The sequence below is a fragment of the Tamandua tetradactyla genome, chromosome 4 (assembly GCF_023851605.1).
Source record: "Tamandua tetradactyla isolate mTamTet1 chromosome 4, mTamTet1.pri, whole genome shotgun sequence".
NCBI lineage: Eukaryota > Metazoa > Chordata > Mammalia > Pilosa > Myrmecophagidae > Tamandua > Tamandua tetradactyla.
The window spans coordinates 58,346,363-58,370,149 of record NC_135330.1 but is presented as its reverse complement, the minus strand read 5'-3'; the positions used below and the strand labels follow the sequence as shown (position 1 = coordinate 58,370,149).

At 50.6% G+C, this 23,787-nt stretch overlaps 1 protein-coding gene and 1 long non-coding RNA gene across 2 annotated transcripts in view; one reads left to right on the top strand and one right to left on the bottom strand.

Annotated features, from left to right (window-relative positions):
• PKP1 (plakophilin 1) overlaps positions 1 to 23,541 on the bottom strand; it is a 46,655-nt gene extending 23,114 nt beyond the window's left edge. Inside the window, exons 1-2 of the mRNA XM_077157375.1 lie at positions 23,063 to 23,541; positions 13,336 to 13,439 (exon numbers count right to left, since the gene is read on the bottom strand). Coding sequence (XP_077013490.1) covers positions 13,336 to 13,439; positions 23,063 to 23,264 — 306 coding nt within the window. The 5' untranslated portion in view covers positions 23,265 to 23,541. The remainder of the gene's footprint in view (positions 1 to 13,335; positions 13,440 to 23,062) is intronic.
• Positions 5,879 to 12,630, top strand: LOC143680840 (uncharacterized). The gene is made up of 3 exons (XR_013174204.1): positions 5,879 to 6,403; positions 11,669 to 11,741; positions 12,423 to 12,630. It is a non-coding gene; the product is annotated as an uncharacterized LOC143680840 (long non-coding RNA).
• Positions 23,542 to 23,787: the final 246 nt, after the last annotated feature.

The window sequence follows — 23,787 nt, the reverse complement described above, 5'->3', positions numbered from 1 at the left end:
ACCTGGGAGACCAATGAGGCTCTTGGGGTGGGGATGGGGGACAGGACTGGGAACCACAGACTAAAGTGGGCCAGAGAGAGAGAGCTGTTTTAAGCAAGGAGCCTCTCCTCAGCCAGTTCCTGCCCTGTTTTCCCCTTTTGTTAATGATGGAGGTCTTGCAGCTCACTTCTCCCTGGAGAAGTGTATTGTTTTATCCTCACACTGAGTCTTCACCACCCCCCTCAATGCAGTTTTCTGCTCTTGTTCCTATTCTGCCTTAAGTCAGGAAGCTCTTAGAGGCCTACTCCCTCATTTTACAGACAAGGAAACTGAGTCCTAGAGAGTGGCTAGACCAAAGAGAAGCAGTATAAGCCCACGAATCCAGGGTCTCAAAGAACTGAATATGGCTAGCTTCCTCTTGAGAATCTGGAGAGGCCTCCTCAGAACTGGGAAGGCTCTTTTTCACCCAGGATCATTGGATAGGACAATAACTAACCATTCAAGAAGAGATGGGGTAGTTTTGTCTTTCCATCTGGATCCTCTCTGATTTCTTCCTTTCCAGCCCCACTGCTCAGTCTTCGGGCCCAGCTCTCAACAGTTCCCCAGGGACAACTCTAGTGCCTCCCACGAGCCACCCCACCCCTGGGGCTCTGGCCTCTTCCCTGTGATGCCATCACGTCAACCTTCATCAGACAAAGCTTTCATTGGATTGTGCCTTGCTTAAGAGCCTACAGTATCTCTCTGTTACGTGCAAGCCAAGGTCATCAGCCTGGTCCCACCCTACCTGTCCAGTCATCTGCTCCCCTCCCCAAGGCACCCCTTTTCACAGCCCCAGACCAACACATCACCCACCTTTGGGTCTCCCCTCTTCAGCTCAGGCTCTTCCCCCCACTGGATAGCTTTCCTTGCCAACCTCCTGTCAGATCCCACATCCACTTGCTCTCAAATCCGTCATCTCCACAGCACTTGCTCTGACCCCACAAGCCCTTGCTCCAGACATCAGTAAAGCTGAGAGTTGGCATTACTCATGCTCACACTAATTTGCCTCTGGTCTCAGTGCTCCAGTTGCTAAGGTCGGTTTTTGTCACTTTCCAAGCTCTCCAGGGCAAAAAATGGCCTTTATTGTGCCTAGAATAGGGCTGGGCTCACAATAAGCGCTCGATAAGGAGGTGCTGTCACTCGTCATGGGAATTTGTGCTGGGGATGGAGATTCGATTCAGGCTGCTGATTGGCACTGGGGTTCCCATGGCCTCCAGGGCACAGAAGTCACCACAAACTAAGTGAGCTGCTAGGAAGGTGGGAGGGCTCCAGACAGGGCAAACCAGTTTATGAGGGTGGCACAAAATGAGTTTGATCTGTGACAGCCCAGGATGCTTCATTTAACTCCTTGACCTGGGAGACAGAAGCTATTTGGCAGAGCTCAGAGAGTTCTATTGCAGCTCTGAGTGCCCAGACAGAAGCTTCCTGGATCTTTAGGAGCTGAGTATGTGCCGGACAGGCTGAGATGAAAAGAGTGCCTGTGTCCCCAGCCATTAGCCCATTTTGAAACCAAGCTTCTGCCAGCAAGGTGGGGCTGGCCAAACTGGCTCTCTAGCAGGACACACCCTACTCTTCCCTGCAGGTCACACCCTGCAAAGTGCCTAATAGGGCCATGCTGGCAACATAAATCTCCTGACAGTCATATCATGACAGCGTGTGCACACAGAGTTTCACAGGTTCGGGGTGCCTCTCATGCTTGGTGGGGGCCCTCCTGAGAAAGGACCTGGATTGAAAGCCATTCAAGGATAGATTCCATTACCAGCCCCCACCCCCAGCATGCAATGACATTTGATGTCTGAGGTGCTTCCCAGCCCTCAGCCCCACCTCAGTGTCCTGCTCCCTTCCTAACCACCAAACAGGGGGAGAAAGCAGATTTTCTGAAAATCTTTAACCTCTCCCCCTCCACACCTGAGAATAAGGTTTTCTCAGCTCCTGATGCCCACAGAATGAGTTGGGGGAACAAGGGTCTGAGGTTGAATTCGCAGACATTTGTTTCCTTCCAAAAAGGAAACCTCTGGTAGGTGTTTGCCACTTCACATGCATATCTCATGGGCCTGAGTAGCTAAGGAACCCCAAATCTCAGCCCATTTCTCTTTCATGGACTCAAACGAGTCTAAGGCGTGGTCATTCTGTTCCCTAGGGGCACTATGCTCTGTGGTCACAGCTTGGTTTTCAAACTCAAAGTCTGGCCCCTCTGCCTCGTGATGACTTCAAGTGCGCTTCCTGGGGAGGGAAGGGCAAGGGGGCTTACAAGGTGCCTGGTGTGAAGTGACTCTTGGAATCTCAGCTCCCAGAAGAATATGTTGAGTGGTCAATAAGATTCCACGGTGCCAGGTGCCCTCACCCTTTGCTGGGGACATCTGAGGAGGAGGCCCCCGGCTCCTGCGTGACCCCCATGCAACTGCACCAAGAGGTGCTCCCTAGTCCTAAGAAGAGGAGGGCCAAAGACTGAAATGGAAAACTTCAGAGGGGCTAGGCTTACTTGGCCCCAAAGAGAGCTCCTTGGAGACACCAACAGTTGAAGGAAACCACTCCTGCTGATTAGATAATCAAGAATTTCACACGAAGGGAAGAATAGTATTTTTTTTGGCTCTCCAATGCTTGGGTAATAGATCTTCCCTGTGGAAGATGAGTGTGCATGTGTGTGTGTCTGTCCACACACACACACATGCACTACCATACACACTCCCCTCTTGCTTAGGTGGGACACACAGCACTTCACCAGGGGTGGGCCCAGGAAGGGAAGGTCTTTAGAAGTTCCTTGAGCATAACCAAAGAAGACCATAGCAGCATATGGGTTTTGCACTTTGCAAAAAAGCTTCCCCGTTCATCATCTTGTTGGAGCCTCACTGAATCCCTTGTCCCCCCACCCCACCTATGAGTTTTAGGGAGAGGGCAGCATCCTCAATCTCTGTGAGCAAGCTCAAAGAACTTGAGGCTTGACCAAGGCCATACAGTTAAGATGTGGCAGATCCTGAACTAGGACTCAGGCCTCTAACCCTGGCCCAGTGTTTGTCCTCTAGACGTTCTGTCACCAGAGTTGGTAACACGGACAGAGTCCAAATGGCAAAGAGCCTCTGCTGCTCCGCAGGGGCTTTGGGCTGCTCCAGGAATTCTACCAGCATCTCTGGCCAGTTGCTGGCTTTGACTCCTAGATGAGCCCCTCCCAGGGATTCCACACATAGGAGGTGCCTGTCCCTCAAGGGCCAATTGCTCAGCAAACCCCTCCTTGGAGACATTTAAAAAGAGCATAGATGCTCGACTGTGTGCTACTACTCTACTGCCCAAAGACCCTGCTGGAAGACTGTTCCAAGGGATATCTGAGGGCAAAAAGACCTTGCTGTCATGGCAACTGGTCCATCCTGGCTAAGACCATGAAGGAGAAGGTGCAGAAAGTGACTGTTTTTGTACCCCTCCAACCATACCTCACTCCAAGTGCATTGCTAAGCACTCGTAGGTGGGGCTAAGATAGCAGGGAGTATGCTTAGTTTGTAACCGAGGCTGAGCTCTGGAGTCCTCCGGAATTAATCAAGTCTTGCTGAGTTTTTTAGGCATATATGTCGGGTGACCCTGCTCCAACCTCCAGTATGGTCCAAAGAGAAGAAAAGGGAGGGGTGGGTCACTGGCTGGCCCTGAGCTCTCCAACTCTCTCTAGGCTTCCTCTCTGAGTGCTCCCCAATTGCCCAGCATGGCAGGGGCTCCTGAGAGCTGATCAGAGCTGCAGTTAGATGTGGAAGAAGCTTGGGAATTTCCTGAAGACCCTCTCTAGGTTGGTCCCAAAGGGCAATCCCACAGTGTTTGGCACTGAGCAGACACTTAAGTAATGGATAGAACTGTAGACTCTCAGTGAGAAGCCTCATCTGTAAATGCTTCATTTAGAAAAATTGTTCAACCAAGTGTATGGCTGGTCACAGCCAGGAGGTGGTGGAGGCTCCACTCTGTTGCTTTTCTCCCTGGGGAAGGACCACAGACAATGGTGATGCGTTAGCCAGACCCTTGGCTCTCTTCTCTGACCATCTGGGCCAGCCTTGGAAGATTATCTTGAATGGATTAGCTCCTCCTTATCCCAGGCTCCAAAATCTCTCAAAGGGTGGGACATGCTCCACGGTGGTTGTGAGCAAATTTTAGGGGATTCAGGAACTCAGCAATAACTAACACTGAGGCACATAGAAAGCACTTCCCTTTTCCATTTTGATTACCATGAGGAGAAGGTTGAGAAAGTCTTGTATGGTAGAGCATGTTTCTTTAACACTTGACAACCTGCCTTTCTGGTCAGAATGGAAAAAAAAAAAGATTACAGGCTCAGAGTTGTCTGTTGGGTTAAAGTGCCTAGCTGGAAAGAAATCTTTTTTTTTTTTTTTTTGCTTTCATTCTGTTTATTATTATGCTTATTAAGAACATGGTTCACCTTCATTTATGGCAAGATAAATTTTCTTTTTCCATTTCGGTCAGTGACGTACAGTTTTCTTTCAAAGTAAACGCATTGAAATTGAAAAGTCATTTCCTGAAAACTAAGTAGATAATAATTGGTATGATGATTTCACAAAAGCTGTGGCAGTAGAATGCAAATGACAGTTTTGGGGAACTTGATTGCCCACAGAGGCCAAGGCCAGTGCCGTGTTAGTGTACTGAGACACAAGGGCAAGGAGTCAGGAGATAGAAGGGCTGGTCTTGGTTCTCCCTCTGACCAGCTGTGCGGCCTTGAGCAAGTCACTTCACCTCCCTGAGCCTTGGTTTCTCCAGCTGCAGACCGTCCTCTAAGGCTTCCTCTGGCTCTTGACAGCCTAGGATTCAGCCCTTACTGACAATCACAAATGACTCCAGAACACATCCCACAGGCCACACCCTGTGCGCAGTGTGGGGGCAGGAGGGGTAGGGAGGGGCTCCCGGTCTAGAACCCCACAGCTGCTGCTCTCCCTACCTGCGTCTCCTCTCCCACACCCCCCACCCCACCTCCCGCCTGATTTGATTTTGTTTTTCAGCTGAGTTTGCTCTCCTGGGGCAGGAAGGTCTCTGCAGAGACATGTCGGGGCCCTGGGGGAATGCCCAGCCTCACCCTGGCAAAGGGTGGAGACGGCTCTTCCACCCACTTGGGAAATGCTGCTGCGTTCTGTCTAGCCTAGCCCAGCGACACAAGGAAAACTCTCACAGCAGAAAAGGACAGCAGAAGATCTACCGAGAAAGGCTCTGTTTTGATGGTCCGTGCCGCCCTGCTGCCTGGTTTTGGAAGCATCAGATGTTGGTCCAAGCTCCTTTCTCCTCTAGGCTAATACAAGGGATTAATCAGTTACTGAGGTTGTGAAGATTTGAATTGTTCCCAATTGAGAGCTGATTGAAGATGAGTGTGGTGGGGCTAAAGCAGCCTAGCAAGCTGCTACCTGCCTACTAATCCAGAACCCCAAGGCCCTGTCTCCAAGCCTCCAGGACTTTAGGGGTAGGACTGGAGCAGGTGAAGAAAGCTCTGAGATCATCTGGTCCCACCCTTCATTTATGGATGAGGAAACTGAGGCCTGGAGAGGTTTAAATTAGCTTGTGTGGCAAAAGTTGGCATTTAATTATATCCTCTCTTTTGCTGTTTCATGTGAGCTGTTGTTAACAGCTAACATATTTGTTGTTTGAATAGGTTAATTCTTGTCAAAAAAAAAAAAACTCAAAACAAAACGCCACTCATTTTCTTCTGGAATGAAAGAAAGGATTAGCAATTATTCTTGATTCTTCAAATCTTCTCTCCAAACCTTCAGAGGCTCCACTTCGGATACATGTGTGAGGGGGAAGGCTGAGGGGCAAAGGCCAACTGATATGGAAGCTCTCTTCTTGGGAGAAGTCAAATTCCATTCTCTATAGCCAGAGAATTATCCGCCTCATGACATCACAGTGGGATGGGAGGAACTGGGAACCCAGGCCCATCCAGGCACCAGCTTTCTCAGCCTAGCCATAGACGCAGAGCCAAACAGAATGAAAGTGACTAATGAAAACTTGCTGATTAATTAAGCTAAAGGAAGGCCCCAAACCAGCTTCTACTGTCTCTCCTGAGGACAGGAGAATTCCTTGCTATGGACCCTCTGAGGAGGGCCAGCTGCTGACCCAATCCCAGGCTGGCCAAGCCTGAGGCTTCCCATAAGCTACGCAGCCTCCACTGAGTCCTGTGGTAGTGACATCTCTCCATGAACATTCTGTGCAGATTGCCCTGGGCTTCCCAGAGGTTCACCTGGCCAGGACAGAGATGTGAGATGCTGCCTGCTCCTAGATCCGCGTGCTCGGCACTGGGGCAGGAGGCTGCCCAGCTCGAAGGGCAGCGTGGGTTCTGCGCCCCTTGGGAGTCGGGTGCAGAAGGCTGGGGAGGCTGACATGACCTCTGGAACCTGCAACCTGCAGCCACCTTTGGGTGAGATCTATTGTTTGTGAACAGTCTGAGAGAGAGGCCCGGGGGCTACGCTCAGACCACAGCCCCAGGTCTGGAAACATTTCTCATCTGCTGCTCTATCCACCCCCCTGCTAAGGGGTGGCCTCCTCTCCTTTCGAACCCAGTTCAAAGCTTGGCTCCTCCCTCTCCCTCTCAGTGCATCTTTGGAGGACACCACGTTCTTCTCCCTTTGCATGCCCAAGGTGCTGGTGTGGGGGGCACTCTCTGACTTCTCTCCTCGAGAATGGGGTGCCACAGCTGTGAGGAGACCGACTGAGCAACATCCGCCTTACTGATGACAAGCCCGAGACCCAGTGGGGAAGGGGTCCCATACTTGGGGAGTAGTGATGGAGAAGCCCCGCCCTCAGGCCGGTGCCCCTTCTCTTTCCCTGTGCTGTCTCTGACCCTGACCCAATCCTCAGGCAGGAGGAGGGGCCTCAGGGAGCTCTGAGAGGCTGAAGTCAGCCAAGCTGGGAAAATTAGCTCAGAAAGGAAACTCTCTGTGTGGTCACCCCACCCCATCCGGGGTGACAGAAACTTCTCACATAGAAAGCTGAGCCATTTTGATGGTTCGTCCCCAAGGAACACCCCAGAACATAAACGCTTGCTATGGTCTTCTTCTCTTCCATTGAGATGTCAGCAGCCATTTGTCTGAAAAGGCCTGTGTGTGTTGGGTTGCAGCTCCACAGGGAGGGGTGTCCCGGGGCCGGCCCAGTTGGCTCTGGTTCAGGCGCCTCCATGGTTTTCTGGAGGCACATTCTGTCCCTCAACAAGTAGGATCCTTGTCTCTTCTTGTTGGATGAGAGCCTGGGGCCCTTGTGGGACCCTCCTACCTCCCAGGGCTAGGTGGGGGTGAGTCACGAGCTGGCAGCGGGGACACTGAGTTGGCAAACACATCAATCAATTTCTCCCTCTCGGGGCAGGATTGGCGCCCTGCTGGGGAGAGGAGCCTGTGTCCATTTTCTGTCTTTCCCTCACCTGGACTTTTAAAGAAAGGACAGAAGCCCATCAAGGCCATGCCAAAGGAAGCCAGGTCGTGCATCTGGAAGGTGGCATTCAGAGCTGAGAAATGGGGGCATGGGGAGGGGGTCTGGGTTTGGGTTTTAAGTCAGGGTAGTTGTTAGGCAGACCTACTGGCTGTGCCTCAGTTCCCCCTCTGTAAAGCTAAAGTAAGATCCTACCATCTTTCCATCCTATTGCAAGGGTTAATTAACTGCTGTTTTCCTGGAGCCGGCAGATGCTCAGATGAAAGCAGAGAGGAAGTACAGAAGCCATTATCCTTCTGCAGGCCCGAAGCCCAGGTCTCAGCTGGAGGGGCTGACCCTGCCTCTAGCTCCTCACTGGCCGGGGGACACCACCACACAGGCTTCGGCTATAGGGAACTGCCACCACTTGCAGTCAGCTCTCAAGCCACAAAGATACCTGGAAAGTTGGCTCTGAATGCATCCTTTGCTAGGATCTAAGAAAGCCAAGTTCTAAGAGAAGTGAAGGCCACCCCAGGTCTCTCATCTTGCTGCATTCCAGTTGAGACTGGAATCCAGACCTCCCACTGCTGAGCAGATAGGCCATATTCTTAACCCTCCCACTGTCCTTTAAGAAAGGAACTTTTATCCACCTCAGAGATGGGCATGTCAAGGCCGAGCAAGGCCAAGAATTTGCTTGGGGTCACACAGCTAGTTAAGGGGCAGAGTGGGATTTGGAAAGTTTCTGTGGTTATTCCACCACACTCTGGGAAATGCCTCTATTAACTGCAGATTGGTAAGACTTTCTCTTTCTGCTGCTTCAAGGGAAAAGATCCTGCCATATTTCTCTCTGGCATCCCCCTATAGCCCCTGAACCAGGAGTCTGTCCCTGTGAATGCTTAGTCAGCCTGCTTTAGTGACTGAGGGTGAGCCACCCAGCAGAGAGCAGCGCGCACGGCCCTCCTGTCCATGACTGAAGCTTGATGCAGCCTCAGTCCTCTCAAATGTGAAAGAGGCTTCTCCAGGTTGCCTCAAGGCTGGGGAGGGCAGGGTCAGATCTGAGGGTAAGGCTCCCTCGCAAGTTACACACAAGCCCCTGTCATGATGGGATTACCAAACAGAATACTAGTTAGCCAAATGCAACTGAGAAGGAGCTGGGAGAAAGATCTGCAGGCAATCCTGGGTTAAAGTAGAGAAATGGGGTCAATGAATAGGACAAATAATTCTCCCTGGTTATCTCCTTGGGGCCTCTCTCCCCAGGAGCGTCAGGCTCGGTTTAATGGGTGGTCAGCATGGCAGGCCCTCTGTCCTAGGCCTCCTGGCCTGTGACGTCCGTGCGGCTTCTCGCCTCGGCAGATCAGATGCTGGGAGGAGGATCTAGTCAAACCCATAACTGAAGATCGTTCCATTCACTCAGAATGTGCTTCTGGATTTGAAAATAGGACAGGCCTTTCCATAATGGCCGTGGCATTACCTTATAGTTTTAATTCATATTCTACAGCAAGAGCAATGATCCTTTTAATTCTTTAAAAATATATGTATCATCATACTATTTATGATCTATGATTGCAATGATCATTTATATCACAAATTAGGAAATTTGAATACAGAGAGTTAGTCTTGTAATAAAATAAAATTTACAGCGAAGTTGGTCTGGCATACGAAAAAGGGGTATTTTCATTTTAATTTAGAAACATTCCCTGGAAATCAAAATGTGCTTGCTTCAGCTTTGTCTGGGATACACACATGTGATAAAAATCCTATGTTCGGCTTCAGAATAGAAGGGCTGTGCCTTCTGATGACCCCGGTGCTCTATTCCCCTCACCTTGGTCCTCAGCGGACCAGGATCTGGGACCCCCGTTATAAGCACCTCTGAGAGGGGCCAAAGGCCTCCACTGTCTCACCGGAGAGGGCTGCAGGCTGGAGTCACTGAGCTGGGGTCCTTAACCTAGGAGAGGAGCACTTCAGAGGGTCCTGATTTTACTTCAGGGACTGAATGGGAAGATACCCTGATCTAGGGTTACCAGACTTGACAAATGAAAGTACAGACCACCCATTTAAATGTGAATTTCCAATAAACAATGAATACTTCCCCAATACTGCATCTTACCGTATGCATCTGAGAGCCATGCCCTGACCCTCAGGAGTGCACCTGAGTGAAGGTGGGTGGGTCTTGGAAGGAAAAGCACTGCCGAGCTCCTGCCTCTTTGAGCCAGGCTGACTCCCCAAAGAGGGAGTCGGCTGGTTTGGAGTGCACAAACCAAGAGGAAATGAAGGGATCCAAGCTCCTGAGTCCCTTGCAAGTCACCGGAACCCGGCTGTAGTGTTAAAATATTGAGATAGTAGAAAAATGTAAAAGAACCACCAAATAAGTAAATATCTGGATATATTAAAACAAAACTCCACTAGGTTAGGAGTTAGGAAGTGAGGGCAAACGCTGTACCACTGGCCAGGTGTGTGCCCTTCAGTGAGTCAGGTATCCTCTTTGGACCTGAGTTTCTTCAGCTACAAATTGTCCTGCTGGGGCTCTGACATCCCACCAGGCTGGCTCTGTGAACAGGGACAGTCCGCATCTGCTCAGCTGTGAAATTAGGCAACCTGGCTAAAGGCTGCGTGTCCTTTGCCCCATCTTTCTCTCTGCTCTTCTCCCTCTTTGAGGCCCCAGGGCTCTAGAGTGCCGTCGCTGTCACCTGGCAGGGGTAAGAGTGTCCCGTAGAGAGAAGAGAAGCCAAAGACTTTGGGGCCAATCTTTTCTTTTTCTTAAGCCCTTTGATGTTTTTGGTATGCCAGACCAACTTCGCTGTAAATTATATTTTATTACAAGACTAACTCTCTGTATTCAAATTTCCTAATTTGTGACATAAATCATCATTGCAATCGTAGATCATAAATAGCAGGATGATATATATATTTTTAAAGAATTAAAACAATCATTGCTCTTGCTGTAGAATATGAATTAAAACTATTAGGTGACACCATGGCTTTTTAAACATTTCTGCAACTTTTCTTTTGCGTTTGCCTGGAGACCTTTCACAAATTTAAATAAAATACATTCTCAGTGGTGACAAGTGTTTGTATTTTGAGGGTAGATTTGAGAACCGGAAGTGGAACCAACTCTGAGGAACAAGGTGCTCAAAGTGGGAAATAACATATTTTGGTCAAAAACAGGTCATGACAATAAGGAAATGAGACTGATTTTCTTAAATGACTCCAAAAATAACACTGAAGACTTTTCTATTGAAAAATTCTGATGGTTCTGGAAACATTTCGAGCAATGGCAGCACTGTTGTAACACCCAGTATAGCAACTCCTACCTGCCTTCTGTCACTTGACCTCTGAGCTTTTCCAACTCAGCTAGAAGTTCACAGAGGGCAAAGCCAGAGCCTGTCCACCTGCACTGCTGCAGGGTGCCAAGCTAACCACCGTGCCCGTGGCTGCTTAGCACAAGATGGCTGATGGAGTGAACGTAAAACATCTGTAGAAAATGGTCCTCCACCAGCTTCAAGAAGCACCTGCGAACATGTTGACCTAGGAAGAGCCACGCCCTCCTCCCTACACTCCCGGCCCTCGCCACCATGTTGGTTTAACCAAAAGGGGAGGAAATAAAGTCATTCTGTGCCTCTTGTTCCATCCGTGGGAAAATACCCCAGGCATAAGGTCTCTCTTGCTGCCACACATCTCTGTTATCTTCTCTCCAGCTCTCCTTGTCCCAAAGCCTGGACTCGGTTTATTTTTGCCCAGTCCTTGGCTGATTATACGTCTGGCTCCAAAATCAATGATTCCATTTCCTCCCGACGAGTCCCCTGCCCCTGCCAAATACTGGTGTGTGCTCAGCTCCTCACTGTTCCCACAGCCTCCCCTGGACTGAGAGGAGACGGGACGTGTCTCAGCAGCGGCCCCGGCATGAGTCACGTCTGAAGGACTGCCAGGGAAGAAGCAGCAAGGAAGGCTGGGCTTCAGGGTGGAGGAAAGGAAAGGGGTTTTCACTGATTGTCAGAAAATGAACATGAGGAGGGCGAGGGGAAAGTTTGGGGAGCATTAAAAGTTAGTGAGATGGCTAAGGATTGAGTTAATTAACCGGAAGCAAAACGTTCAACCTGCACCCCAGGAGGATTTCTTTTTAGAAACATCTCCCCCCAAAGAGCTTCTTTATGGCTCTTAGTTTCAAACTTCCACCTGTAATAACCACGCACTGCCAATCTGATAACACTTGACAGGTAATGAAACACGATTTCAACTTGTGAATGAAGAAGACACAGCAGGACTCTCCATTTCTATTTTACAGATGAGAAAAGCGATGCCTGGAAAAGTTCTGCCAGTGAGTGAACAAGAACCTAAATCTTCTACTCTCTGATTTGGTAAGACAATGTCTATACAGACAGGTAACATCTGTATTGGCAGTGAGATGATGTACTCTGACTGCTGATCTGCTGGCCTGCCTGCCTTTACCCTGCATTCCTAAGCCAGTTTTCTCATAGTCTGTTTGCTCATCACCTTATGTGTCAAAGCCCTTTATTCACATCTGCGCCTGATATACTAGCTCCTTGGGCTTGGTTAACTGTATTGATGTGACACTAAGGGTATTGACTGATATCAAGGATCAGGGAAGGGAAAAGGAGGGAATTTGCAGCAAACTAGTTCATTCTTCCCTTTCACCCCCAACCTGTAACAAAGAAGAAAGAAACATCCTCCAAAATTAACCCCAGTGAGGATTTGGGAAGGAAGGAATCCAGCCAATGACACAAGGACCCCTGACTTGTAGACCACCCACACTCACACTCACTCAGGACCCCAAAGGGGTGATGCCTGTGAGCAACATGGGCTCAAAGCAAATGCTGCTTTCAGGAGCCCCAAGAAGACAGTATCCCCAGCATCCCAAGGGAAAACAACGCTTATTTCCATCTGCACCACCGCTCAAGGGTCTCACAAAAGAATGTTCTGAGAATGATATAGGCAGATGCTGAAATTAGCAAAAGGGAGTAAAAATCATTTAATTTGGAGACTGGGAGAAATCTCACCCCAAACCCCTGATTTTACAGTGGAAGAAAACTCCTGTACTGGCAGAGCCTTCAGCATAGTGCTTGGCACAATCAACGCTCACTAAGTATTTGCTTAATAAATGGACGGATAGGAGATGGAGATCACAGAGAAAATCAGTTGTAGAGCCAGGACGAAGGGATCTAGAATAATCCTTACTCATGTTAATTAAAATAACTGTTTTAAGAACGATTATGAATCAGGCTTTTTCATGCACCTTATTTCATTTGATCCTGACAATAATCCCACAAGGTAGACTTTGTTTTATCCATTTTATACGTGAAGAAACAAACTCAGAAGTTGATGTAATTTGGCCAAGGTGACATGCTCAGTGAGTGGGAGAGCTAGAACTTAAACTTAGGTTTATCTGACTTACAAACTCAAGAAAGCTCCACTATGGCATGTAGCCTCTTATTCAGAATCACTGCAGTGGGCATGTTCTCTTGACCATAGAGAAACTTAGACCCTTCTACTTGTCCATCAGCACAACTGAAGAGAGAGGGCCCCTTGAGGATTTTCCTAGAAACATCCAAATTGGTCCATAGATGGACCTCAAGAATTCAAACTTCTCTCAAATCCATGATTAAATCAGCCATATTGATAAAAGACCCCCTCCCTTTTTTTTAAAATAAGCTCTCTTTTTTTCAATGCTTTCTCTACAATGTTCTCATTTTAGATATTCAGAAATATCCACTCAGTCAGCCCAAAGAGGAGGGTGCATTAAAAGCCACCTATGAAATAACGGCCAATGGGACACACTTGGTTAGAGATCGTAAGCCTCACCACACAGACCTAAACAGCCCCTTCCTAACTGGCATCACTCTACCTAGCAACCAGTGCAGCTTTGCTCCACCATAAACCCTAGACCATCTCCACACACACCCCAGGTAGTTTGGAAGGGAAGCCATTTCTTACCGGATATCCCCATGAGCCATTCCCTGTCTGGAACTTGGAGTAGTAGCTGCTCCGGCTGGCAGTCCCATAGTTGTAGTTGTCAGCCAAGCCGTCATACATGGAACCTTGAGGGCAAAGGAAGGGGATTAGGAAAGTGAAGATCATGCTCTTCCCCCGCCCTCTGACCCCTCATAGAGAAGAAATCATCAGCTGGCCTCTTCCACCTGAGCTCCACATCCTCCACAGCCAGAGCCAAGGGGACAACCAGCACACACTGCTGCAGGGACAGCTCTAGAGTTGCCCCTTCCAGAGGAACCATTGGCTCCCCAGCTGCTTAGGGCAGTCCCATTGACACCTACAGGCGAGGAGTTGGCCTGGAGGGCCTTGGAGCACCGCCGTTCCAGCCCAGGGAAGCATGATTCGCTGTTCCACAAGGATAAGTTTCCCAATAGGGGAAGGCAGGTAGGATCCCAACATTCCAGGTGCAGAGTCCCAAAGGTCAAGGCCACAGTGCAGCAACAGCTAGTTAGATTTGAGTCGGGCAGACTCTCACTTCCAGGCTCAGCCCGGCCCCCACCAGTGACCAGGTGACCTTCCTTCATTCTCCTAGATGCTCCAGCTGGTGAAGGGGGAGAAGCAATCAACCTCAAAGGGCCCCAGGGAGGATTAATTAATGTTTTCAGAGTGCTTGGAGACCCACAAATGACAGGCTCTATCAGAGGACAGAGTGTCATTAGGGTTATTAGTGGCAAAGTGGCTTTGAATCACAGAAAGCAGAACTAGATTTTGGGTTCCTGATGGGGTCACCCCCTTCCTCTAACCTTCACTGGATGGGATATGACCCTAAAGGACATCCCCAGCCCCATGCACACTGGTCTGCTCACTGTCCTCAAAACGTGACTGTTACACCTCCATCACTTTGTTCATCCTATTCCCCTTGCTGAGGGTGACTTTCCTCCTTAGATCTAACCATCTAATCTCATCCATCTTTTCAAGCTAAGCTCAAGACCTCACCTGCTCCAGGATGCCTTTTCTGACCAACTCTGCTCAAGGCAGTCTCTCATCCCTCTAAGCAAATACTCACCTGCTGTGTGTACTCCAAGTCACATCCCGCCTTTATCCCATTTCCTCAGCTACACTGTAACCTCTACCAGGACTAAGCCATGTCTTATGGCCTGGATATCCAGAGCAAGGATTGCCCTGCATCAAGCCCTCTTGTTAAATGATGGGCTCTGGGAATAAAAGTAAGTGGAATCCAATGGGAGCCTCCAGAAAGGGGTGGGAGGGCACTCCTTTTCTCTAAAATGATGGCAAAACTCCAGCATCAGAAACTGACTAGGGAGCAAGCAGTTTGGTGGTGATCTCACCTGGCCAAATTACATACCTACACCCCACCCCCATCTGCCACATCCACTTATATTCCCAGGCGTTTTCTAGAGACTGGAATATCTGAGCTGAGTCCAAGGCAGAAGGGAGTAGAGTGACTAGCAGATTGGCAACTTTGAAATGAGGCAGGTGCCCTGCCTGGTGCCACCTCTTGACAGATATTCCCACCCCACAGTTCACAGGGGAAGGTGTAACCCCAGTCTCCACCCTTTCCTCCCCACATCCTAGAAGACCAACTGGGCATTAGGGCTATGGCACAGAGAACTTGCCCTGGGAGCCTAGGGATGTTGAAGTTGGTCTTGGTTCTGGCTCTTGGGCAAGTCATTAACTCATTCTCTGGGCCTCAACTTCTATAAAAGGAGGGGGTTGGTCTGTATACATCCTGGAGGCCCCATACAGCTCCAGCGTTCCATCATTGCGTGATTATAGTGACACATGCCTGATGGCATTCAGAGTGGCCCCACTTCTCTTCTCTAGAGATAGAGTTTGGTATACAAGGAAGAAGGGCAGACATCAAAGGCTACACCACAGCTTGGGGTCATCATAGAGGCTTTCCCTATCCCTGAATGCCTCAGCAGCCCCACTCGTTAAGCCCAGGCACATACCTGACTCCTGAAGGAACTCCTCCTGCAAGCAATACCCTGGAACTCTGCCACGTGGCCCCCTGATACTCTCACCCACTCAAGCTCCCCAATGAGTGCAGGCAACTCATTTCTCTCCCTTTCCCCAGAAGCTGCCTTAATCAAAAGAACTGTGGAAGCAACCTCCCGGGCACCGACACTCAGTACTACTAGCTCTCCTGGGGAAGGGGGGCTGCAGCTGGGCACACGTCTGACCAGGACCCTAGACTGCCGGTGGCTAGATCTTATCCACCTCCTTGACATCCTGTCCACTTCAATCTTCCCTTCCAGTACTTTGCAGGCCAGAGTTTGCTTGTCTTTCACCCCAGGAGTGGTTATTCTTCACCAAAGGACAGCCTGGGGTCAGTCAGCTTCTTCCAGATGGAAAATCTGGGGTGATGACAGACAAAGAGTTCTACAGAGTTCCCAGGGAGGCCTCCTGCTAGGAGAGGCATCCCCAAGAGGCTGGGTGGAGGGAACCTTCCCTGGCTTCTGCCCTTTCCTGAGAGGGAATCCATCAGCAGTGTTGTGGTTCTTCCATAAGGTCATCCAGAATAAGCATCTCTTCTCCCTCCAGGCCCTGCACCTGCCCGCCTTCCTCTCACACACTCTCCTCTGGTTGACTGGTGGTGGATTCCCTTACCCTGGAGGCAGGGGGTAGACAAGATGACCTTTGAAATGTCCTACAACTCTAAGAGCCAGTCTCCATGTCCCTGTGTGACTCTAGAGATGAAAGGTGTGGGATGTATAGTGTGAGGCTTTAGGCCCTGCCAAGCAACTCCTAAAGGCAGCCCCTAAGATCCATCTGTGATTGGGGATCAGACCCCATGCCCACCTTCACCTGCTTTGCTTGGCAGCCCTGTAAGAGTGAGGCTGCCATCCCCCAGGCCAGCATTGCTTCTCTGGCAGAAGATACACTGCATTTTGGAATGAGGTGGCGAGGGAGGTGAGGGGTCCAGAGACATTAGACATCTGTGGTCACACCTGACAGTGGGGGCAGGTGGGAACTGAACTCTGTCTGTGAGAGCCCTTTTCTTACAACAGAAGCAATTTCCCTCAGTGGTGTCTGGCTGGTAAGCAACACCCTCTGAAGGTCAAGTTCAATTGCAAGAAAATAAGGCTTCTCAATGAGTGTAATGGTGGAAACTCAGAAGGCTTTCATTGCCTCACCTGGTTATACGACTTCTGTAGAACTCATTTCTTTTAGGGAGTCTTCCCTGATGAACTCCACCAGTTCCCATCACCCCTGGTGGATTTTCTTCTAGGCACAGGGGCATAGTAATGTGCAGTCATTTCTCCATCTCACACCTGTGCCAATCTCCGCCATCATGTACTTTGGGAATCCCGGCTCTCCTTTCTTCTGGATCTTGGGTACAGGGCACTGCTCAGGCTGAACTGGGCCCAATGGGACCAAGCTGGCACTTCCTATTGACCAGCTCTTCTCCCCTGGCTGACTCTTGTAGTGAAGGTCCTCAGGTGTCTGATGCCTAGAGGCTGAACTTCCCCATTTAATTGCAGAATGGGACCAAGTTCCTTGAATTCTGCACAGCCAGACCCTCTTCCCTCCCAAAGAGCTCCCTGGTGGGTGGGCTAAATGAGGGAACAGACTAGAGCCGAGGGCAGCTCCAGAAAACCCAAGGCCACCACCTTGAGGAGGATTCTTGGACCCAGGAGTGGTGAGGGGAAAGGATCCCAGCAGCCAACTCACTCCAGCCCACCCCCATTCCCCCAAACCATCTCTATGCTCCCAGCTAAGCACCTGCCTTCACACTGTTCTCTCCAGATCTGCACATACACCACAGGCACAAAGATGGCAGCTTCTCAGAGAAGGTGGATGTCAGCCCAACTTGTGCATCATCCCCAGAAGGCATCTTCTCACCCCCAAAACCCCAACCATAAAGTCAAAGGGCAAATGTCTCAGCGTTTATATTGCTTTTCCTAATATACAAGCAATACAAGCTACGCTGCTCACATAGGTTTTCTCATTTTACGTCAGTGTTTTAGGGTGTAAAACCATACCTAGAGGGAAAGTGTCTCAAAAAATCTACCCCTCAGATGATCAGCATCCGTGGATGCTGCTTCCCTTTGGTATCTTAGACAACAACTGGCTGATTCTCTCTTGTGTCATAGGGGCAACCCAAGCTTTCTCGCCTATGAAAGCTTTGAAAATGGAGGCAGCTCTTTTGTTAAGGTGCATGGATTCTCTTGCAAATGAGGACAGACAAACCTTTGCCAAATGACTCAGCCTCTTCCACCTCCAAGCTTTCAAATGGGTCCCACCCACCACACCTGAAACATTCTTTCTCTTCTTCTCAGCCAAGCCCTCTCCCTGCGTTCCAAACCTTACACAAAACCCGCTTCTCCTAGAAATGGCCCCACCCAACTCTGAGCACTCCAAACCCTCCAGCATAACCACCTACGTCAGCACTCTATCCAACTGCTCTTCTCACTCTGTGCTTGGAGTACGGCTTCTGTAATTCTATGTGTCAACTTCTCCCAGAAAGCAGAGGATATTCTGCTTCCACTGAATCCCCACCCTGCCTCCAGGACCAGCGTCTACCTTCAGAAAGCTCCCAGGACAGCAGCCTGACTGGCCAACAGGCTGCCCTGAGGGACAAATGTCAATCAAAACATCCCTTACCCGTACCCCTCACAAATTCCACTTTCTTGCTAGTCTAGGGGACTTGTCATGGGGCAAGCTGTTCTAGAGGTTTATATTTTGTTGAATCTGTTATGCATAAAGCCAATCTCTCTTCTAGCTTTTTCTACACTTAAATAAAGCCAACCCACCCCCTCAGCACAAAAAACATGAGAAAGGAAGCCTGTCTTTCAGCCCTGAAAATGCCTTCTGATCTACCCTCTGAAATTTCTTGTACCCATGGTGCCCAGGACGGTTAGGCCTATATTCAGAGGATACCTAGAACAACCGGCAAGGAAGAGCCTTCTGAGACAATCTCCTGGGATTTTCCTGCCCCAAGAGTGGGCAGCAGCTGTGTCTGTGAGACGGTTCACACTGGGGAGAACAGCCAGATGCTCCTCCCGTCCCTTTCTTCCCCAGCCTCCTGGGTGCACTGTGGACCTGCTCCCCTTATTCTGGAGCCTCCACAAACCAGAGGAGGGCGAGGCGTCCAGCCCGACCTCACCCTTTTCCCAGGAACATGTACGGAACAGATATGTTGAAACAGCTTGGGCTGCTACGGCCTGCATCCTCTCGTCTTCCTCACTAGCACACGTGACTCTGGCAGGCTCCGCAGGGACATGCTCAAGCCCAGCCCTGCCAGAATCCTGCTTCTCTTTCCGATAACACGTTCATGGCCACTACAAGACCTAAGGACTAGGCAGGGCACCCTGTGGGGTCAGGACCAGCCCGGGAGGGTAGGGCAGCGGGGTAGCGTGGGCAGGGGCTGGAACAGGACGCAAGCACCAGGCTGGGGGTCCAGAGTAAAGACAAAACACTTGCCATCGACTACTACACTGGATGTCCAGGTGTGTGCATGAGTGAGAGCTGCATGCACAGCCAAAGCACGCTGTGATCCCCAGGCTGGGTCCACGAGCGCGTGAAGGATGGGGTCTAGACCAGTGGTTCTCAAGCATGACTGCACAGCAGAATTGCCTGAGGAGCTCTTAAAACTCCAGACGCTCAGGTATCCCCCATACTCACTACATCGGAATCTCTGGGGTGGAACCCGGGCGGTAGCATTCTTGATTCCAATGTGTAGCCGAATTTGAGAAGAATGGACAACCGGATATATATATAAAATATTAGGATGTTCTCAAGAGAGAATCTACAGAATAAAAGGCCTTAGCAGGGAGAAGCCTTTTTCTGGGATGTGCTGTACAGTTTGGGTGAATGGTCCGTAGAAGCAGGGAACTGTATAATCCACTTTCAAAGACTGTTTTAATGTTGCAAAGCACTTTAGAGATGATCTAATCCAACCTCTTAGAGTTGCAAAGATCCAGAGAAAGGCAGTGACTTGCCCAAGATCGCAAGCCTGCCAGTGGAAAACCCAGCCTAGAACTCAAGTCTCCTGACCGAGCTGAGCTCCTGCCACAGCACAGGCTGCCAGGCAATGCGTGTATGTGTGCATATGTGTGTTCAGGTGTGTAGGCACAAGTGTGCATGCACACATGTGTGTGAGGTACGTGTGAAGAACTTCATTCCAGGATGTCTAATGTTTTTCCATTTAATTTTGTTCAAACATCACACACCTTCTAAGTGGCCGCACCCATCACAGAAGTACCTCCTAGAGTTCTTCAAGCCGAGAAAAACTGGCTTATTGGTATTTATAATTAATTTGGCATGTGAGGAGAGGAATTGGTAGTTTAAAAAATATCTGCCAATGAGTTTAGCACAGGAGTAGGATATAAGGAAACAGCACTTGCTGTGAAACACCCTGGAATTTTTGCATTTGTTGTAACAGGCTGATGGAAATTTTGGCTAATATCCCAACTTCAAGCCAAGATACATTGCAAAGAAATAGGAACTGGTTCATTTAAAGTTTAATTAGCATGTTTCACTGCTGGAACAAAGCTAAAGCTTTACCATCTCCCATCATAGCTTTGGTCCAGAGAAAACAAACCAAGAACGGATGTTTGCTCACTGTAGTCAGGAAAGGACAACATTCAAGAGAGGATAACGACAGATGCCGTGCTCAGGCAGAGGTTCGTGCTGAGAGACAGCCAGACACAAATACAAAAAAGCCAAAAGAGGGATGGAGCTTCTAAGGCAGGATGCTTTTCCCGCGTGCATTGCAGAGCTAGCACCAGCCTGTCCCACAGGAGTGGTCGGAGTAGTGTGGAGGACGGAAAGGATGCAGGCATGACATGAGGGGACCCAGGCACCTCCCCTGGCCCAACGTTGACCCCCTACACCTATCTCTGTCTAGAGAGAAATACAAGCATAGCAATTTTAGATGGAAAATGGTACTTCTAAGAACTTCACAGATGTCTACAAAGAGAGTTGCCAACAAACTAGGCAAATGGCACTGGTAATGTCTGGATTTCCCCGGAATGAGGAATATGATAAAGGAAGCTTATTTAAGCAAACTTTCCATGTGATGTGTGTTCACAGTGGTAGCAGGGGTTATGGGGGGTTGACTCAAAGGAGATTTGTATTAAACTTTAGAAATAAGTTTCACCTGAAGTGATAAAGATCCTGAATATAGAAAGGTATTTCCTTTAAGGCTGGATAAGCAAGGCACCAGCCCTTTACCCAACACAGGGAGGCTCATTATCAACTCCTGGAGGGAATTTTGCACACTCAGTGAAGTCAATTTTTCCCCCCAAAGATATTTTGCTGAGAAGCCATGTCTCCCTAATTTTCCTCTTGCTTCAGCGGGGAAGAAAACTACCTCTCAGATACCTCATGTGCACAGGGACTCTCAGAAGATGGGGGAGCAATACCTAGGGGCCAGTTCAGGAGAAGATCATACCTACAGGCCACAGAGAAGAGCCCCCTGCCCCAGGACTGCTTGATCAGGGCGAGGTGACTGTCTCGTGTTTTGCATTTCAAGGAGGACATGGATGAAGTCAGGCATTTGGTGCCAGGCTCCTTTCATGGGGCTCCTTCTTCCAGCCCTGGACTCAATTCCCCCTCCCTGATAAAACAGAAAAGAACCCTAGTAGAGAGGGCACTGAGGAAAAGATGGTCCTCTTGCCAGGGCCATAGTGGTCTATTCCCAACTGCCCTACACGGGGCACAGGAGAGGCAGACACTAGCAGAAAATGTGTGGGATGTGAATGGTCTTCTTTAGGGCAGAGTTTTAACTAGGGGGCCCCAGATGGGATCCAGGGGGCCCAAATGGGTCAAAGACTCCAGAGGAAACAACTCTTTGCTCTTGGAGACTAAAGGAGAATCGGAGCCTGTCCAGGGGAAGGAGGGGAGTGGCCTGGGGTATGGTCCTTCTCTGTTTAACTTTTCCTTCCCAGGAGCCATAGGAGGCCCAAGAGAAGAAGGAGCAGAGTGGATAAAGGCAGCCACAGAGCCAAGCAGGGAACGCTGGGCACCTCTGATGGAGAAGATGGGAAATCTGATGAAAACAAAGCCAGATAAACCAGAAACACCAGCTCCAAGTGGCCGAACTGCCTTGCCCAGCTAGGGCAGGGCTGGGAATCTCCCCTGAAGCTGAGGGTAGAGGGGAATGTGCCTACGTGGTCTTTCCTTGGAGAGCCCCATTTCTGGAAAGGTATCCCTTAGCCATTGGGGTCAACCCTCATCTGGCTGGAGCCCCATGCCAGAACTTAGGGTGTTGAAGCAGAGAGAGAACAAAGGAGACGTTACCCACAAACACAGGCCAGAAAGAGAGCACTCGTGACAATAGAGGCTCAGCCAGCACCCCAACAGGTGGGAAGAAGGAGGCGTGCTTGAGGCACCTGGGGCCAGTTTGAGATTTTTCCAGAGCTGTGAGCCTGGAGCTCAGGCCAAGGAGGAGGTGGGAGCGGAAAGGGAACAGGTAAGTATTGTTCAGGGAAGAGAGGAGGTTGGCTTGACCAGTGCCCCTTGATCTGCAAAATAAACAAGGACCTGTCTCTTTCCTCCTTACTACCCTTGCTATCACTAACTCTCTCATAAGGGACTTGCTCGACAAAACAAATCTTGGTTGACCTGTCCTACTTTGCAATCTGCAGAGTCTTCATTAACATTTTACTAAATTTATCAAAATCAAAAATACAATAGTAATAATTATAAAACTATAAATAAGTAAAAATTACATACTAGTTTTTATGTAATTCTTACTGGGAATTCTTTGTATTAAAGTATATGTGCTAAAAGTTCTCCACAATGTCTCTGTGAAGTTCTTACTTCTTCTAGTTTGGGGGTTCTATTTCTCCCAGTCACCCCCAGTCTGGGGATTTTGGCATCCACACAGTCTGCAGTCCAAGGGAAGAAAACTCAGGCCAAGCACCCTGATTGGAAAAGCGCCGGTGAGGGCTCAGGTAGGGTCCTTCCTGAATCTGATGGAATCCCCAACCCTGACTTACTCTGCCTTATCCCATGCTTGTCTTATTCCCTTTCTTTCCCCTAAGATGATTGTTACTACTCAAGCTGTGTGGTGGAAGGAGAATCCAGTGGGAAAGGAGGTTTCCTGCGTTAGCGACGGGAAGGAAGGGATTCTCTATCCCTGTTCCTGTGGTCAAGGGGCTTGCTCGCTCCTGAGCGACCCTAGAACCAGACTTCTCTCCTTCCGCGGGAGGCTCCCGCTGATGTGCCTGGGAGCTCAGGTGGCTAGGCCCAGCTCCCGCCGCCTCCGCCTTCCGCAACGCCTCTCCCGGGCCCGCACCTGGGCTCATCGACCACTCCTCGCCACGCCGCGCGGTCCCACAGGATTGGGACCCTGCCCGACTGAAGGCGCGGTGGAACGCAAAGCCCGGGAAGGGGACGGAGGAGGGCGTAACACCCTCGGCGACCGCTGGGTTGCGGGGCTGGTCTCCTCCCCTCCCCCTAGCAGCTCTCGGAAAGAAAAGGACATCCAGGTCCGCGCTCCCGAGCTGCGGGTCCGAAGAACATACCGGCGGGAGACCCTCAGCCTCGGGGCAGCGAGCCACTTTCCGCGCTCACCCGCGCACCGCCGAGCTCCCGGAGCGGGCGAGCGGGTCCCGGGCGGGAGCCTCGTGGGAACCGGCGGGGAGCTCAGACTCCGCTCAGACCCGGTCTGGCGCGGGCGTCCCCCTCCCTTCCCCGGCGCACCTCGGCTCCCGCCCGGGGCGGGGGCGCACGGACCACGCGGGCGCCAATCCTTTACCTCGGTTGGAGTGGCTCAGGGTGGACGACTGGGAAGCCTTGGATTTCTGTCGCTTGACAGTCATCATCACCTGCTCCTGCACGCGCTGCCGGCCCGACGTGCCTGTCTTCATCTTTTGGTCCGACGGCAAAGCCAGCGTCGAGTTGTCCTGGTCCTGGAAGCATTCGTACGCCAAGGCGGTCTTGAGCGGCGAGTGGTTCATGGTGGCGGGAAGCACGCGCGGACGCGGGGCCTGGAAGAGCAGAGAGGCGCGGGGAGGTGCGGCGCGGCGGGCGGGACGGTACTCTTCTCGCGCTCAGCGGCTCCCAATGGCCATAGAGTAAGTGGTCCGCGTGAGGGCTCCCGCCAGCTGCTCCCGGCGCTTGCACCCTGGCTCGTCCTCTCCTGGCACTGGCTCGGCTCGCCTTCCGTCAGACTGGATATACCACCCCTGCCCTGCACCACCCACTCGGCTCGGCGGCGCGCTGCCTCTGCTCAGTCGCCGAGCTACAGGGCACCGCTGCTGCGGAAGCCAGCACTCTCGGGGGAGGGGGAGGGGGAGGGGGAGGAGACGGGCTGGGCTGCCTATCTGCGTCTGGGACAGTCGGTATCTTCCCTCTCTCTCTTCCTTGCTCTCCCTTCCCCCTCCTCACGACGTGTAGGTGGCGAGGCTCCCGGGGAGACGCCCCTCTGTCCTGCTCGCTCAGGGAGGAAGTGTGTGCTCAGGGCTGAGAGAGATCTTCTCT